General features: G+C 41.1%; 1 protein-coding gene across 3 annotated transcripts in view; it reads right to left on the bottom strand.

Moving 5' to 3' along the window:
* The window catches only part of LOC122395257 (heparan sulfate 2-O-sulfotransferase pipe), a 74,469-nt gene that overhangs the window by 30,936 nt on the left and 23,897 nt on the right, over nucleotides 1-19,636 (bottom strand). For all 3 annotated transcript variants that reach the window (XM_043392699.1, XM_043392700.1, XM_043392701.1), the window contains exon 2: nucleotides 13,833-13,981. In XM_043392699.1, coding sequence (XP_043248634.1) covers nucleotides 13,833-13,981 — 149 coding nt within the window. The remainder of the gene's footprint in view (nucleotides 1-13,832; nucleotides 13,982-19,636) is intronic.

The raw sequence follows: 19,636 nt of genomic DNA, 5'->3' as shown, positions 1-19,636 counted from the left end.
CCCAAATGCATATAGAAATAAACGATTGTGTTCCTCACACCCACTTCACTTTCTTAATAGAGCCGTAAACGTTCCCCATTAACCTCGAGCGGAGTTTCTGTTGAACCGTGTTTTCGTCGTTAGGCGGTGTTTCAATTATTTCGAAGTTGCCTCGCAAATGGACCTCTTCCTCAATTAGGAATCGAACTCATTTCCATAATAACAGTTCCTGCTGCCTCCGCGTAACATTTGTAGTACCATCAACTTCCGGATCTACGCCGGCATTACGACCGATACGATCTGACTCTGATCCACTTTAAACGTGACTATCGGATTTCTCCCGGGGGTAAAATGAACATCTCGTTTTTAAATTCGATACGAGATCGGGGCAAAATTAAAAAAAATTTTCATTTGTAAAAGAGAGTGTCTTTTAGTTTTAAAACCGTTGATCGCGAAGGAAGATGGTCGTTACAATCTATCGACGAGTATTTCTAGGAAACAAAACCGTTCGAAGCGAAGAAGGAAAGCACGACCCATAATCTGATCTAAAGAGTAATATGGCAGGTGAATGGTACCTTTATATCTCTTTATCCGTGCACGTTAATATTCCAGATCTATCTGCAAGCGGATATCGTATATTCCGAGTCAATACTTAACGCGACATCTTCCCTCGATTTTTATCGTTCGACACCACCAATGTAACGTTGGAAACAAGAAAGACCAGACGTTTTAACGATCGTTGGCCATCGTTTGGCGACATTTCCATCGACCGACGAGATAAAAATCCGTCGAAACGACAACGAAGGAAGCCTTGAGATTTTATATCCTGTTTATGGGGATCGCGAAAACGTTATTTCCAGCTGCTTGTCAGAAATTATTGGGTCTCGATCGCTTCCTGGATCGGTGCAGTCCGTCAAGGATACTTCCTTGTTTCTTCGGCCTCGATGGAACATCGTTCTGTCCTAATTAATCACCGTGTTCGCGTTCAATACGTTTCATCTAACGGAGAACGAACTGTAACGAGGTATTGAGGTATCGTCGAACGTCCATGAACTCTCAGGCCCGGCAAAACAAATACCGGTAACCACCGACCGACGTATGATTCGCTAATAATTGAAGAGAGATCGTGAGAAATGTGAAACCCTCGATATACCCTGTGTCACGTTAAACTCGAAAGTAACGAAAGGCGAAAGTGACGAATCAAGAATATTTTTCAATCTAGTAGCTCATTTCACGAATTCTCAATTTGTTAAAAATTATTAAAAAAATTATTAAAAAAAAATTTCTGTCGTTCGAAAATAAATTCCCCAAAAATGCTAGTATGATTCCTCGACCCATTGTGCTATAATAATTGCTCTTAATTATAAACAATCAGATAACTATTTGCAAAATGGAATAAATGTAACGAAAGGCGAAAGTGACGAGACGAGAATATTTTTAAATCTATTAAATCATTCCACGAGTTCTTAATTTGTCAAAATTTTTTTTCTTAAAAAAAAATTTCTGTCGTTCGAAAAAAAATTCCCAAAAAATGCTAGCCCAACTTCTCGACCCATTGTGCTATAATAATTGCCCATAATTATAAATAGATGGATGAAAAACGGATGGACAAAAAGACTGTTTAAGCACCGCCATTTTCTACGGCGCGTTGAGTTCTATAGAACACCCTGTGCAACGTAGCCAGTCGTTGATATTAACGTAATTGCAAGTGTTGATCCCGCAAGTTACTAGACACGCAAGACTGACACTCGTTACCATATAGTATACGTCGATCGTCCATTATTATGTATTTAATAAATTACCCGGGCGCCAATTAAAAAAGGAACAATTCCGGGGATGAACGACTTAATTAATTTTTATTGTTTTCGTTACTGTCCACGCTAACCTAGCGACGGGTTAATTAATTTACAAATGCGTTTCTCCACGTCGAACGCTTCTAACAAAATGGAGATGAGAGACACGGAATCGAGCCGGAAGTTTACCAGTCGATTGCCCCGATAAAAGCAATTTTTGCAATAATTGGTCTGAGAACAGAATGCTTTCTGACTGGTTATTCGCGATGAACCAGTATTACCACGGTGCATCGATAATAATTACGAACTTGATATTCACCGTCGCGGAACTGTGCAATTAATAGAATATCGTACAATTAATTTAATATAATACCCTACTATTTAAACGATCGCTGGTCGTTTACGTTTCACCCTGATTAACATCATTACGCAACGAGTCACGTTTCAAAAAGAAATAATTTCGTTCTATTTTTAAATAAATTTTAAAACAAATTTGGATAATAAATACTTGAAGTGGAATGTCCACGAGTCACGATCTTGACCGCGAAAAATGGCGGCCGTAGTGCCACGCGATGGTGTTACGAACTGGACCGGGTTTCCAGCGATAATGCCGGACTAGAAAATACTTGGAATTGCAGAACGATCGCTGGTCGTTTACGTTTCACCGTGATCAATATCATTACGCAACGATTCACGTTTCAAAAAGAAATAATTTCGTTCTATTTTTAAATAAATTTTAAAACAAATTTGGATGATAAATACTTGCAGTGGAATGTCCACGAGTCGCGATCTTGACCGAGAAAAATGGCGGCCGTAGTGCCACGCGATGGTGTTACGAACTGGACCGGGTTTCCAGCGATAACGCCGTACTAGAAAGTACTTGGAATTGCAAAACGATCGCTGTAGGAGCCATTTCCGCGAGCGTGCGTCGTTTGTCAGATCGCTGGACCACGCTGGAACGTTGGGCCCGTCATCCGTGATCTTGATTCGTCGCGAGGGAGGCCGTTGGATACTTCTCGAATTGCAAAGCCAGCCCCGATTGTTCGTTTCCACGGGGCTGGGTATTCGCGATCGTTCTATGAAAACGGAACAATGGCGATTCTCAGCGATTCTTAAGGTTCTTTGTGCACGCGATGCCCTTGCCTGACTTCCAACAGAACGTTATCTCATTTTTACGGACGAAACAATATACAGGACCTTTGCAACAACACTGACGCCATCTTGGAACCCAAACTTGCACTTCGTAAAGTTATATCCAAATGTGAATAGTGATCGATATTATCAGACCAAACGAGAAAATAATTGACGTTTCCTAACTTCAAAGTTTTCATTTAAATATAAATTCGATTACTATGGAACAAGGTTGCTTTTGATGAAACCTGCGAAGAAAGTCGTCGAAATGAATTTATCGATAATGATAAATTTTACAACAACTACGAACGCGTATATAATTTCCTCGTGGTCGTGATTAATAATCATCAAGCGTTTCAAACATAACGAACCATTGTCGTGGAATAAGTTACCTTCGAGGAAATGGAAAGTAGAAATCGAGAATAATTATCGTAGCTGTACTATGATAATCTGAGAAGAAAGAAATTCTATATTTCTCGTCCAAGGTATCCGCCAATTAGCTCGCCTTGGTATAGAAGTAAAATTCGACCGTGAACAGATATCATCGAAAGTGGATTTGATTACCAATAGAGATGCAAATCATCAAAGCGAAACCACAAATCCTTTAAGACGAACGCAACCCTGAACTTGAAGTATTGATCACGTATAAACACTATTCTGGTAAAAAAAAATTCGATAATCTAACGGCTATGCATTTCCAAATAATAAATCATTTCGTAAAGAATCAATAATGACGCTATTCGTTTATTATTCAAACGTTTTTTTAACATTCGAGTACCTTGAACGTCCATAAAAATATTACAACAATTGACGTCACGATCTCCCATACCAGAGGTACTTACGATCCGTTGCCCCATGAAAGAAACACCCATAAAGTATCCTCGATCTTCAACTTGACTACGAGGAAGTCACGTCGTGCATTCCGTGTAGACACGCCAAGAATTATGTTTGCTTACAAATAATGGCGTAGAAAAACGGAAACGGCGAAACGTTCTTACAATCCCTTGAAACTTTAAACAATTTCCCTGGCACTAATAACGTGAAAAAGAAAAAATTTAAAAATACTTTAAAAACTTGTACCGTACAAAGATCATTTTTGTAACCTCCAAATTCCGCGAAGGTTGTTCGAGAGAACAATGGAAGGTTGGTGAAATAAAACAACGGGAAGAAAGGATCGATGATGTAACGTTGGTCTGAAAGTATGCACGACACGGTATCGCGGAGGTAATAACGATGATTTTCCGACGATTGTCGATGCTGGATAAAGCCAGCAACGTAAAAGATTCCTATTACGGACGATAAAGTCACGAGAAGTGGAAGAGCAATAATTGTTAATGTAAACGGGGGATTCGTTTCCGCGTTCAATGGTATTCGAGATCGAGGACGGAATACCATGGCTCATCCTCGATCTCGTTCCCGAGCATGGAACGGGCACTGGCGCGCATTCCGCGCGGACGTATTACGAGTTGTGGCCTCGCGATACTATCGCCAACTACCGGAGGCGCGAACGTAACTCCGCGAGGAAGTGGAAAGCATCTCATTAATCTTTTTCGACCCCTCTCGCACGCGAGGCCTTCGTCCAAGCCATTTTCTTTCCATTGGTCACTTTCGCTGCTTCTTAATCACCGATTCAAACAACGCAAAACCGACCTTCGACTACCACAACTATCCAATTACCCCTGGTTTCCAACTAAGAAACGTGCACCACATTCAGTATCTCAGAGGTTAGGTTTGAAATGTAACCCAATACGACAGATTATTCAAAATGAACGACAATGTGAATCAATAACCTTTGATGTTTCCACTGTTTTCTACAGTAATAATTCCAAAAAAAACAATTAAATAATTTCTGATGAAATTATTTTCTGACGTCTCGCTGATGAAGTTCCCCTCGAAAGTTACCTCGATTTCTTCGATGTCGATTGCGACTAGAAAGTTACGAATATATGAACATCTTCTCGAAGAGTTGCACTTGTAACGTTGCTTTCGCGAAAGCAGACCATCAACTTCTTTTCCCCTGCGTATTAGCGACACTTAAAAAGCACGCTTTGTAAAATCATTCTGCGAAACAAGAGCAACGATTTCTAAGTTTAACTGGAGGATTCTTTCGGACGGCTATCGGGACGATCTGCAGCGCCATTTTTCCCCAATTAAACTCGAGATTTATTTGAAGGAAAGATGTACGTAACGTTGCATAATCGGAACAGCAGTACTTTTTCTTCTATTATCGGTCTAATAAATTTATTTATCGCTCGAGGATATTTAATCAACATGATCGCCGTGCAATTAAAGGCAGCATCCGTTCTGCCTTCTGTAATTTTAATTACCAGTCGAAAGAGATTCGCGTCGCTTCTCTAATTTTTCAACGGTTTCGCTGTAGGAAATAATTTTCGATAATAATTAGTCGCGTACGAACAACATCGCGTAACAATGTACAATAAATTCCAGACTAAAATCTCTTATAATTCATTTTTAATCCCGTGTGAATTTTCTCACTTTACAAAAGTGGTAATTAAGACGCTTCGATATTTTTGCTCGTAAATTTTCAAGCGCCGAGAATACGAAATTTCGAGTCACTTTCGAACCGTGTTGGGATTAAACGGAGCTTGAAATTCTAGAATCTAATGTTTCGAAAGTATTGAATCACTGGCTCGAAGATGATTAAAATTCTGATAAATGTTATACTGGGTATTTTTTTTATCGTTTAATTGTATCGAAATATTTTTTACGCGGCTCTGGTCTCGTTAAACATTCAGATCTCTCGAGTTTCGCTTTTTCAAGATGTCTTCGAACGGTTAGGCTTCTTATTACTGTGAACTGGATCCTCGAGACTTTCACGAAGCATCGTCACAAGCTTGTAAAAATACTTGATTATTTAAGTATTTTTATTTAATTATAATATTACGATTTAATTATTTCGCTTGAACAAGCTTGGAGAAAGTCAAGAATAGTCTTATTATTGTCGTAGAAATTTGACAAGAAATATCAATTTGTTCAAATATAACTTTGACAGAAGCACTCGTAGGTGGAGGAGTCCTCCTTGAAAACGATTTTAATACTTCCCAGAAATTGCCTTTCTATTCGAGAAACAGAGAAAGCTGCGACAAAGAAACAACGCGAGCATGTCGACGGGAATTAATATAGCAGCTGTAAGTAACCTTGAACGAGTCGATCGAGTTTCATTCAGCTAGGCTACATAATTGACCATCGATTAAAGACCTCCTAGAAGATATATTTTACGATGAAACAGATCACAAATCACATTCACAGAATTCGATATATACAGCTTAATTTTCGTCTTTTTATATGAATTTTCTTTCCCATTTATTTTTATCAAATATTGTTTATTACACTGTCTTATTTTTTTTTATTTACAAAGTAGTTTTTTTATAATATTAACCCAGCAAATAATACCAAATTATAACATTGGTAGAAAGGTATGAAATATTATAAAGAATATATAATATATAACGCGACAAATACGCGGGAGTTTCGCAACGGTCACCCATCCTGGAGTGCACGCCCCCGCCCAATGATGCTGCACTTCGCTGATCGCACGAGAGGCGTCGCATCCAACATGGCCACGATCGTCCACAAGTATTACTACTAATTTATTCAAACACAAACCTCTGACAACCAGACCAAAGAACAATTTGAAATATATTTTTTGTTTTATAGGTTAGAAAGTAAGACGAACAGTGGAAGTGGTAAGGTCGTTATTACGATCGTGAAGTTAAGCGGGAAGAATGATCGACTCACGCCAAAATAACACCTTTGCCATCGAGCAAAGGCAAGTTTCTTCTCGAGCTATCCTTTCACCCTCTAGGTCGTCCATGCGCCACGGTTTTACCACCGCCTCTTTGCGGCTTCGCGAGAAACGACACATTGAACTTTCATTTCCATCGAAGGCAACGCTTATTCGCCACCGACGATTAATTCGTTTCTCCTTGCCCGCGAAATATTTCGTTTTGTTTTTCGTCGTCCCTTTCTTCCACCTAGCGACGTTCCCTTTCACTTCTGAACGGCTAAATTCAACAGCTTCTTCCATTTTCCACGCCGGAGAACGTTCCTGGCGTTTCTTTTACTTTCCCAGCCGTGTATAACAAAGGCGTAAATCTAAGTTTGACGACTTCTTATCTAGAGGGAATACGAAAGTTACTATGAGTTTTTTTTCTTTTTTTTTTAAACAGGATACGATTACATCCAGTGTGAAAATTATTGATGAAAACAACGTTCACAGTTATCGGTACAATTTCTTAGTCGTTCGGCAACCGTTAATTAGATATTTTTATTATCGTTGTATCCGGTTGCATATCGCGTAGAAAAAAAAAGTGAAAACGATTCACGCATCTGTTGAAATAATTATTCTTCCAACGCGCACGATATTTCATAACATACGAGTAAATAAATTAAAAATTGTATCATTGTATAATGTTACATTTACTATTAACGTTACGGAATCGATTTAACATTTGAACGTGGATAGGGCGTATTATTTATTCCATCGATTCGTTATTCGTTGCGCCGCCATCTTGCTTTCTTCGGTTCGTCGTTGCGTTTCACGGCGAGCCTTCGCGTTTACGTCGACGATAACGCGTTTATGCAGTTTCCCGTTGCTCTCGATTACGATTCGCCGGATCCGCGGAAATGTCATGCAAAGTTATGCAATCGGTGGCCGTCGGTTCTCACGGTGCAGGAAACGCTTTCCAAACTGGTCTGACGGCATTGGTATTCATCCAGGAGGAAGTGGAAATCGCGTTACGCGGCACGCAAATTCACGTTCATGGGAAGCGTCGCGACGCTCCTGCGATATTCGTCACCTGAAAAGGATCCCGATTTGTGAAACTTGATTCAACGCGAATCCCAATCGTCCCGTTTCATTTCCTCGAGGGGCGTCCAAAATATGCGCGCGCGCAGCGCCATCTGCTTCGATTCGTAAAAAACAACGAAGCCACGCAGGTTAGAACGCGTTTGTTACGCGCGAAAGCGACGCGGTAAAAAGTTTCACCGCTTTACGATTTAATTACGGGCAATTTTACAGTCTTCTCGATGTACGCGTTTAAATCTTCTGTTCGAGGTATCTTCGAATTGTGATAACTTTTAAATTGATAGCTGGCGAGGCACGAGTCGTTCGATACTTTCTTGCGGAGAAGAAAGTGAGGTTAGATTTAATACATTCGATGCAGTAATCATAGTGTACGAATACGAGTGGGAGTAACTCTATAAAAAATATTAACTTAAGTCTAAGACGATATCTGTTAAGAGAACTTTATCGACGAGACCAATGGATAAATCTGGGACGTCAAACTCTCTTTTAATATTTCCTTTTCACTTTCTGTCACGGCACAAATGAATAATATAGTTTATTTACGTACCTTCGGAAAACACGAGTAAGAAATCCTGCGATTAGACACGATGCTATTAATCATTCGTGCAACCCGTTCGCGGTGATTATATGCTAATAAATTATCAAGTAATTGGAAACAGTTGGAACGATTAACAGGTTTTATCTACGAGTTTGACTCGTCGATGCAAACAACGTTACTTATTACACAAAAAGAGTTATTGTTCCAGCGTTTTTTACCCGAGTGTTTTTTTTAAAAGGATACGCGTGTGTTTCTACGAGGTAAATGACCCACGACTCTTTCAATTTCTGAGAGGCCTGGTCGCGGGTAATTGAAGAGAAAATCCGCCATTGTGTTCCGTTTGAAACGTTTTCTTTAAGCACTGTACTTGTTCTTGGTCGGTGTCTTCGAATAAAGCGGATTGTTTCGGCCAGGAAACTGAAAGTGAGACTAATAATGCGTTGGTATAACGCATTCGCTTCGCGTCACTGACTGCGCCAGCGATCAAAATGTCTGACGAGGACGCGTGTAATTGACAATGTCGGTATTGCAGTTTAATTATCTGTCCTGAAGCGAGTTCATCGGTTTGCAAAGTGATGTTATTTGTGATTTGTGCAGAAACAAATCGAAGATCTGTATCGTGGCATTATGAGACTAGTTATGAAACGAGGAAAGTGAAATCTTCATTGTGTGTATCTTAGGTTCTTTTCTGACGAGCAACAAATTATTGCACGCGAGAAAAATAGTTAGACAATAAAAATAGTTGAAATTTTGTATCTGTTTACTTAAGGTAAATTCGAATATAAATAAATTTATATATTTGGCGCTTCTTCGTGATATTTTTAGTTCCCGAAAGATACGCTTGGCGTCGCTACGAGACTAACAAAAGCGTACGAAAACCTTTCGAAAACCGAGTCGTTCGTGCTTCGAGGCTGCTTTTTAGAACAGGCTAATTACCATGTATTCCGCCGTTTCACGGTTATTCGCGTGCATCGCGATTCCATCAGTGTTATTCCATTTTTCAAATTGTCCTTAATGAGAGTGCCATGCATTCTATTCATGGTAAAGAGGAATGCTTCCTTCATTGACAATAAGTGGAACGCTAGAAACAAGGTCAAGAGATATGAACTCTTCGAGCGGAGACATCCATTCTCTCGTGGAAAGACTCTACTCTCACGATGAAAAGACCTCCGGCTGAAAAATCGTCGCGTTCGTTTCGAACGACGCCATTTTTTTTTATACCGAGATTGTAAAATACTCTAATCTAGTGCACACCCATAATTGAATATATTTCAATGAAATTTTTTTCTGAAACAGAGCTCACGGATATCTACAAAAAAGTATTAGACAATTTTTCTATGGGGTGTCAAACAAAATTACTAAAAATCAAAAACGAATTTTTAAAACAAAAATTTGTTCAAATCGTTCTGAAAAAATTATTTTCCACTATGGTTGCATTAAATTTCTAAATGCACTGTATAACACTGTCTGTATTTTTTTTAATTAACGTAGCAATTAATTCTGCTAACGTACGACGTAGAATCGTCGACGTTCCATCTTCCGCGAACAATAATTGGAATCTCAGAACTCGAACAGTAGCGAGATTAGCATTTCATGCTCCGTTTGTTTACGACAACACATATTTCACTGTGAAACGCGATTAACGAAATCGTGCAATTATTACAGGTAACCAGCTGCGGATTAAGAGCTCGCTGGGAATCCCAGACGAGAGACGACGGTTGCAAATTGAACGATTAATTCAAGTAGTTAGGATCCGTCGCGAGGTGGACTCGAGATAGGAACGAGAAATGGCGTCGCCTCGTACCGTCGTGTTTGCTCGTCTGGTAGTATACCAAGCGAGCGAAAAATGATTTCTCGATTAATTTCTTACTCCGTTCATCTCTTCATTTAACTTCGAGATCCCTCGACTCGATTCTACCGTACAAACAAATTACTTTCGGATGAAAGATGCTGGCCAAATAAAGACCCACGATACACGATTCATGCATAATTTCAAAGCAAACAGTCTCGACGTTCTCCTCGACGGACGCGTTCCGGTTTATTTCAAACGCAACCTGGCGATTTTTACTCTTTTATCGGCGGGGAGAACGACGCGAAATTAAAATATTTTTGCAGCTGTCATCCCCGATCGAAACACGCGTAAAGGGAAATAAAAGTTTTCGTCGCCTGGTGTGTAGAAATTTATTATGGTACGCATACATGCAGATTGAGATGATGAAAACTTATATCTGAAATACAAATATCCAGTTTTCTATTGATATGATTAATATACAGGGTGCTCGGACAACCCTGGGAAAAATTTTAATGAGGGATTCTGGAGGCCAAAATAAGACGAAAATCAAGAATACCAATTTGTTGATGGAGGCTTCGATGAAAAGTTATTAACAATTAAATTCAAAAATTTCAAATCGTTTTGGAAAAATTATAACGGTTGCGGGGGTCAATTGCAAACATTTTTGGTGAATAGACATACCTCCGAAATCCTATCCATTTTCGAGAAAAAAAATCGAGAAGATGCTGAAATTTTTCGGCGAAAAAAAATTTTTCAAATCGTTCTAAAAAAATTATTTTCAGTCGCGGGGGTCAATTTCAAACATTTTTAGTGAATAGACATACCCTCGAAATCCTACCCATTTCTGAGAAAAAAAATCGAGAAGATGCTGAAATTTTTCGGCGAAAAAAAATTTTTCAAATCGTTCTAAAAAAATTATTTTCAGTCGCGAGGGTCAATTTCAAACATTTTTGGTGAATAGACATATCCTCGAAATCCTACCCACTTTTGGGAAAAAAATTCGAGTAGATAGACCAATTTTTTGACAAAATTGAACAGTTTCAAATCGTTCTAAAAAAATTATTTTCAATTGGAGGGATCAATTACAATCATTTTTGGTCATTACACATACCCCCGAAATCCTACGCCCTTTCGAGAAAAAAAAACCCCAACCAGGGGTGGCCAAACACCCTGTATTTTCAAGTCGTTTGAAGGTTATGTTTTTTTTTAATAAAAGAAAATGCTAAAATATAAAAAAAAGAAGGAATTTGGGCCCCGTTGAAAAATGTGAATTATCAATGGAATGAATTACTCTTAGAGAAATCAAGAGCAAGAGATTCGATGATAAAATATTTACGAGCGACTTGTACGTAAACAATTCGTTTGTTTCTTTCGTTGAGTCACCATGGCTTCCCACCATCTTTTTTGCGCGTCGTATTCGCGCATTACAGCATAGCGGCTACCTTAAATGGAACCGAGAAAAACGATTCACGGACATCATCATCCCGCCCTGCACTTTCGATTTTCAATACTCCCGGTGAACCACTCACTTTCGTACGCATGCTCGGAATATTCATAATTATACAAATTGCATCGCGGCTGTTATCGTAATGGAAGATCGTCGGGAACGTTCCTCCCGGCGAATATTCAATTATTAATATTTATAACCCGAAGCTATTTCGACGTCTCCGTCCCTTTTCCCATATTTATGACAATCCGCCAAACCACTTTACAAACCATGGAAGCGGATTTGCATCCGCGTTCATAACCTCAAAAACATATACTATGAATAGTAAAACATCCACTGTTGCTTAAATATTTCGTTGTTTGGACTTTCTAGAACGACAAGCACGTAAGGAGATTTAACAGACTATGAAACAATTTACTTGCTCATTCTTGATGATGGAAGGACAAAAAATATATTAATTACAGCGTAATTACAGTGTAATTTTATTCTAGCAAATGCAGACTACACTTTGCCCACATCTGGTCCAAGCAATTCAATGTATATTCACACAACGCTAAAAATATTTCGTCCACTAAATGCACCGAGCACGAGTACCATAATTTACGTCTACACGCTTTAACCAGCGGTATAATGAACTCCAGTCTATTAGACACCCCGGCGTGCCTACCGAAGCGTTAATGAATGCAAACGAGCTGTTTCGTTTCATTAAACCGAAAATACGATGGAAAATTTGAATTATCGACGACAGGGGCTTGATAATCGCGAGATAAAGGAGAACGGTTGATAGATAAGTTAGGAAAAAGCGTCGCGACGTGTCGGAGACGGTAGTCGTTTCAAGGAAAAGCGAAACGCCACGCGGTGAGTCCGCGGTAACTAATTAGCGCATTACAGATAAACGAGGAACCCCGATACCGTTACGTATCCCGCGAATGCGAAATGCTACCCGCTGGAAATGATAATAATCTAATACACATATACACGCACGACGCGGACGCCAAGTGCACGCTTCCACCGACGACGAACGTGCACTTGGTACGTTCACTCTCACACCTTGACCTTCTTCAACCGGGAAGTAGGATCCTCCGCGAGGAACAGTGAATATATTCGTGTGTAGGATGGCCAGTGTTGAACCAGCATCCGTGTCGATTCATTGTGTCTCGATTCCCTGGGCCAATTTAGAAATTTCCTTTCGCACACACCACCGGCATAAACGGGTCTTTTAATTACTACGAAACTAGCTCAGCGGGCGATTAAACGCTCTTCGTCGACCCGTCGCGGATGAATCGAATTAATCACAACACCTCACACGCCACGATTGTCCCAGATGCAGGACTGGGATTTAAAATTAACGAATCTGAGGTTATGTTGGACGGCGCGATTGGCGCGAAACGAGAGCCCTCTGGTGGCGAACGCGACGCAATTGGGTAAATTCAATTTTAAATTTGCTCGTAAACTAACTTCTAAATTAGAATCTATAAATGAGTCTATACAAATCTCTGGTTTCGTCAGGACCTGCTCGACCAATGGCCGCCATCTTGCTTTTTCGAGTTCCTTAAATCAACCCAGACTTTCGCGTAATATTCCACAATCCCCGCACGATCCGACGAAAGACTCTCGACGAATACATAAATTGAATCGTCGAACCACGTATTTCAATTCCGTTCCGCGGTTCACTCGCCATAAATCGAGAAACTTGAGAGGAAACATTACCCCTGATAACCGAGATCCGTCGCGACGTTTCGAAACAAATGTTTTTCTCGTGGACAGGAGCGATACGAATAGATCCCGGCGAAGCATCGATTTCGCGACGACGGATAATAAACTCCGCGATATATATCGAGTTTCGAACGGAGGCTACGTTCTACTTCTGACCCTGTGGATCGATTCGACACCGGCGAGTCGGCGATTTGTCCACGACCAGCCAAAAGATGCGTGCACATTAGTTACTTCCGTGGGAAAGTCGACGTTCCGCGAATAATTCGTAACTCTCACGGACATTGGGATTCCGTTCCGAGCATCCAAGTATTTACCCCGCGGTGCAAACAATGGCGATGGAACCACTTTTCACCGAGGTAACTTTCCAACCGATATCGTACGCAATTACTGCATTTTTTTCCAGCATTCAAAGCGGAATAAAATTTCATCCGGCAGCTCGTGCGAACGTTAAACATTATGCAAACTTCCGTAACAAAGTCGCCACGCGTGTTCACGGGGATCCGCTCGGCGGAAGAATTTAATGGCGGCGAAGTGTACTTCGCGCCAAACATATTTCTCGCATTCGTCGAGAAAGTTTACAAAGGCGTTGGCAGAGGAGTGAAACTCACCGAAGGAGAGTTGATTTTCCGGCAGCATCTCGTCCTCGCCAGGCTGAAGGCGCACCTCCATTTTCCGCAGACGCGAGTGCAACTCTCTCGTGTGCAGGAAGAGGAAGAGGGTGCTGGAGATCGCTATCAACGCGATCAGCTCGATGGTCCTGCGAAAGAAACGTGAAATGAAACACCTGTACCGATAAAATGCAGTCGATCAATCATTCCCTGTGTTGTCGTTGCGGACAGCGAGAGTCTCGACTGTCCTCTGCAGCGATGATTCTTAAAACGAGCCCCCAAACCTAACCTGAACTCTTCGTTCTTTCTCATTCTCTCTCACACGCTATCCTTCTCATCGACTGCTGTTTGCTTTCTCTCATTCGTTCTCGCTCGCTGTCCTTTTTTTCGGTTGTCAACTACGGCTGTCCTGCGAGAGATATAAGTGACTACGTGACTCAATGACATTAGTGTGCATAAACGTCCGCTTGGTGTCGAAATTCACCTCCGTAGGAAGGCTCAGAAAAATTATGCGACATTTGGAAATTAATTAAAAGAGAATTAAGTAACCTACAAGGCTTTTATTTTGCATAGATATTCGTGCATGTAAGTTCTCGTCTGTCGAATTATAACCGGACCGATTAGTGGAAGAAAACCTTTTTCGCGACTGAGTAAAGAGAGGAACGTCGAGGAATATCAGAACTCGAGCACGTCCTCAAGTGTCACGAGTGGGCTGTCATGTGGGTTGTCAGCGGCGAGAGGAAACAGGGCATGGCAAAGTCATCTGTCTCGCAATTGACCATCCTGTTCACGGAGATGGCTCGCGTGCGACCTGGTTTCGCGCGCAAGAAGCGATCTCTCGTCGACCGTGGAAAGAAAGACCCGCCGTCATCGGGGCAGATGCAGAACTGGAGAAGAATGTTTCTCAGCGCGCATGCGCACGCGCTCGGTTTACGTAACGAATAAGTCTCTACGATGGTCATCTGTCATTTTTTCTTTTAAACGTTGCAGCGTTGTCGAAAACCGGAAATTCTGGCAGGCGATTTCTTAGATCGCGATCACGAGGGAAAATATTCTTTTTTATTTCGACCAAAACAATGTTGATTCCGAGAAACGTCACGCCGTACGCGCCCGGGGAAATTATGCAATTTCAGTGTCGCGTTGTCGTTGTTATTTTCCGATTTGTTAGAGCTTCTAACGATTCTTGAATATGCTTCCGTATCGAAAGTGTGACTCTGCGACGTTGAAAAGAATTCACGACTCTTTTTTACAAAATTTGGACGATTTTTCTTTTTCGATCGATCGTCGTTTGATGTACAGAGTAAAGGTAAACCGAATAGGACACGATCTCGTGAACGAGAAGAATTAACACTGGAAATCTTGTTAAAACGAACCGCAAATATGGGCATTCCGATTTATGCTTCCGTGCAAATATGTGGCTATTTTATTTTAGGCGTTCTAAACGATTACCGTTAACTTCCGTACATTCGGTTTAACGGTAATTATTTTGAGCACCTCGAATAAAATACCCACATATTTGCTTGGACATACGTAATATAATTTTGTAATAAATATCGCAGAAAATTCTTGGAGCGCAAAGGGTTGATTTTCAAATTAAAATTCGAGTCGACTGGCGAAGAACGTATTTATATTTTGAATTCGCGTTGTTTGCAACGATGATTACGCAATTGTAGGACCAACCGCGGGTCGAAGGAAGCTTTGATTACTATTGTACCTGCGTACGGTTGATGCTACACCCGCGTGGGAGATCGTGATTGACAATTTCCATGCAATCCTAGCTGCGGTCGAAACTAATTGTCGAAACTGTTACATCCTTGTTCGAAGCATCGCGATTCCAGGCGGCGTATATTTAAATTAACGCGACGTTGGCGCGGACCATGAAAATGGCCGCGCAAGGTTCACCCTAAAATCGACCAAGGCATCGTGTCTTAGATTCTTTCGACGATTACGTGCCTCGACGAGCACAATTAATACTTTCGAGAAACCTCGCGGATACTTCGTGCAACGGAGATCGCTTATCGACGCGAAGAATGATGTTAATTAGTCGATCGCGTACAAAGTAACATTTTCCTCGTTTAACAGCATTCATATTGGATTAATCGTTGTATAATTATTAGGCCATCGTGATAATTACTATCCACTAATCGTCGTTAATTACAAAGCAACTGAAACCATTAATTCATTTAGAAATTACTTAATTACACCGTTTTCTATCGAACGGGAACAAATGATTTTCATGAAACAATTTAGGTTAGATTCGCCCTAAAGATTCGGTAAAGAATTTTTTTCTCGAAAATGCGTAGGATTTCGAGGGTATGTCTATTCACCAAAAATATTTGTAATTAACCTGTCTAATTAAAAATAATTTTTTTAGAACGATTTGAAACTTTTTTTTTTCATCGAAAAATTTATCCACCTACTCGAATTTTTTTCTCGAAAGTGGGTAGGATTTCGAGGGTATGTCTATTCATCAAAAATATTTGTAATTAACCTCTCAAACTAAAAATAATTTTTTTAGAACGATTTGAAATTTTTTAATTTTGTCGATAAAATTTGTCTTGGTATAACCTCATCTGTGTTATGAAGGGGTTAATTCAGGCTCTGGTCGTCAACAATAAACGTTCTAACGAGCGTTAAACTAAGAAGACTCGAACAGGTCGCGCTAATCGCAGTCAGGATCCGTTGCAGTCTTCGAGTATCCGTCGATCTGACCCTGTGACCCCTTTAGCGGATAAACACGTGTGCGGGTTCCGTAGTGTCATGGCTGCAACTATCCAACGCTCGTGAAATTCGAACGGGACGGAATAATGCGGGCCCCGCTATGTAGAGTAATCGAGTTTCCAGATACGCGGAGCTCATTATACGGGACGATAACCTAACCTGTCGCGCCACGTGCAATGGTCTACGCCCAGCTCTACAACCATTCTGGTCCCTTCCACCCCAGAAGTGCTCCTAAAAATATAACAACGAACTACAATTAAAAATTAAAAGTGGAACCAACGTGTAGACCGTAATTTATCCATGAAATGTGCATAGAAGTTTGCAACAAAGTTTTCGTGCAGTTGCGCAGACAATGCGCAGTAGCTACTGCACCGACGGCGCGAACAGAGCTCTGACTCCGGACTGGCGGAACCCACACGCTGCCCGTACCTCTCCACCAATAGCCACGCGCGGATCACAGACCAATAGGACACGCGATAATGTGAATAGAATAGTTCGAACCGACTTTATACTGTTCCACGAGACCTTACGGTTTCCTCGTCCGTGTGTCGTTGACACTGCGTCTCGCGACCGATACCGTTCGTTTCTCGTTTTCTTTTATCTGGACACCCGTTCGTTTCTCCCAAGCGCGATTGTCAGCCAGCGTGGCTGGATATCGAAGCGGTTTTCTCGGCGAACGGGATAAGCTTCTTCGTCGAAGCCCGTGGCGGTACACGTTATCGATTACCATGTTGATGTTTCCGTCGGATTTTTCGTAGCGAGAGGGTTTCAACTATCTCGATGGAACGTGCTTTTCATTGTGGTATTTACTGACCCTCGCCGTGGGTCGTGACGGGGGACTACCCGAGGAAACAGACAGGCATAATAGAACTCGTTTTGGACCCCCTTTACTAAACTTTTCGACTACTTTTACACACACAGTGGCCGTTGTGAAATATCCCTGGGCCCTTCGACGCGAGTCATCGACTCCTCTAACCTTTGATCGAGACGTTAAAACGGTTCTCGTACAGGTTGTGGTCGATGCCACTATTCCGAGTCAATTAATCTTTCGTCGTATATAGAAGAATCTCTATAGACGAATCGAGCATGTACCATCATTTAATATCTGAAAGTTAGATACCCTCTCGTCTATTTCTGTGCAGAACATACGGGTCTTAATAGTTTCGATCATTCGTTGGAACCGGATGCTTCGACGTGCAGTGATACCATACATTAACGATTACAATTTAAATAAATCACTGTCGATCCAATTTCCGGATATCGAGCTCTTCGACGTTCCTCGTTCGTGCAACATCTGTTTTTCAATGTTGCCTATCACACTTACTGCTTCCACGAGGAAACGATGTTATAAGGAAACTTCTTATTACAAATTTTTTACCACGTCATTTCAAACGAAACTCTCAGACTGTCAAATGATAAATATATTTCCTATTTAATCGATTTCGTCGCTATTTTTACAACAATCATTTTACGGAAGGTGCAAAGACCGCGGAAGCGGGAAGATGGCGGAATTTTCAGCGAGGGGTGGTCAGGATCGCGTGTTTTTAATGGTATCGCCACTTGGAACGCCACGAAAGTACAAGAGGCGCCTGGTTAGTTTCAGCACGCGAGCAGCTTTAAGCACGTAACTCGAACGCGTCTCGTAAAAAGCAACAGCAATTATGCACGTTTAAGGCCTCGCTCGACGATTCGGCGACTGAGTTGCCTCCGCGCGCACCGCCATTTTCCTGCACGCCATTAACCCCTGCACACGACGCGCGTTTCCACGGCTTTTCACTCTCTGAAACGTGAGATTGACGATAAGAACGTCCTATTATTTTGTGTATCAGTAGAGGGTGGCAAAAACTGGTGCAGAGTTGCCAAAAACCGTGACAAAATGGCTGACAGAGTGGAGCATGGGAATAACACAAAATGGAGGAAACGATTCTGTCAATAAGTGGAATTATTCGAATATTTATATGTAAAAAAAACGCCTGAATCGTGCAAGTTTCTGGAATCTCGTTTTGCCCGAAACATTGTTTTCGCGGGCAATAAATTTAACTTTCCCGACTCGTCGATTAAACGGGTAGAAATTGCCTTAATAAGCGGGACGCCATTAGCGTGCCTTCCTGCTGTTTCCTTGGACGCTTCCAAAGCAGATAACTCCTTTGTACCCCTTTTAAGCAAATAGCACGAGCAGGGGGACATCGTGAATCGTTTACGATCCGCCGTGAAACCACTTAGGCTGCCGGTTGTCAGTCCCTCGGATGACAATCCCGATGAAGTACGTGCAAATTGCCAATATTGTTGAAACGAATGGTCCCGATCGAAAGTACAGATACCGGGCGCGTGACGTTCGCCAAGCCAGTGAGAGTCCACGGTAATAACGGTCCCGTGAACCGACTTTAGAAACCATTACTGCTAGCAATGACATTGATACGCCGCGCGACTTTCAATTCTTGTAAACGGCGAGGATAATTAGTGGTTACCTGCTACAAACCTTGGTTCGTTGACCCCCAACATCGACGTTGTTACGATCGATCGTCGTAAAATGGCCGCCAAAATTCGAATTCTTTAATTTTCGAACCAACGAACGGGACCAATTAATTTTTTTTATTTTCTATTTAACGACTCTGTTCGTCGTAATAAAATGCAAGAGGAAGCTAGATGAAAGAGCCGTGGGTTCAGCGAACCGCTGTTTTACAATCTAACCCCAGATTGAGGTTAAGTTTTAATAGCGGCACTTTAGTTGCACCTTGCTTCTTACATGCTTGTACACCTCTCGTTTTATTCTGCTTTATATTCTCAACAATGTTTCATTTTTTACATGGGGAAGAATACAGGAATATTGTTTTAAACCTAACCTCTAAATACTATTTACTATTGGTAATGTAAAATGTTCAAATTTTGTATTCAGCCAAATATTATTATAATTAAATACTCGTTATCTTACTCTGATTTATAACGTTTATATTAGTGTGGATAATGGCGCCATAAATCATTCAACAGAGATATGATAAGCGATAAGAATCGAACGAGCTATTGCGTTATGCGTATCTATATGTATATTGATAAATCTTCGATACTTTAAGCTCGATTTTCTC

Source organism: Colletes gigas, unplaced genomic scaffold (assembly GCF_013123115.1).
Source record: "Colletes gigas isolate AHSC1104 unplaced genomic scaffold, ASM1312311v1 Colletes_gigas_Sc00005, whole genome shotgun sequence".
In the NCBI taxonomy this organism is placed as follows: domain Eukaryota; kingdom Metazoa; phylum Arthropoda; class Insecta; order Hymenoptera; family Colletidae; genus Colletes; species Colletes gigas.
Note: the sequence above shows the minus strand (reverse complement) of the source record. Positions and strands in the feature narration are given on the sequence as shown.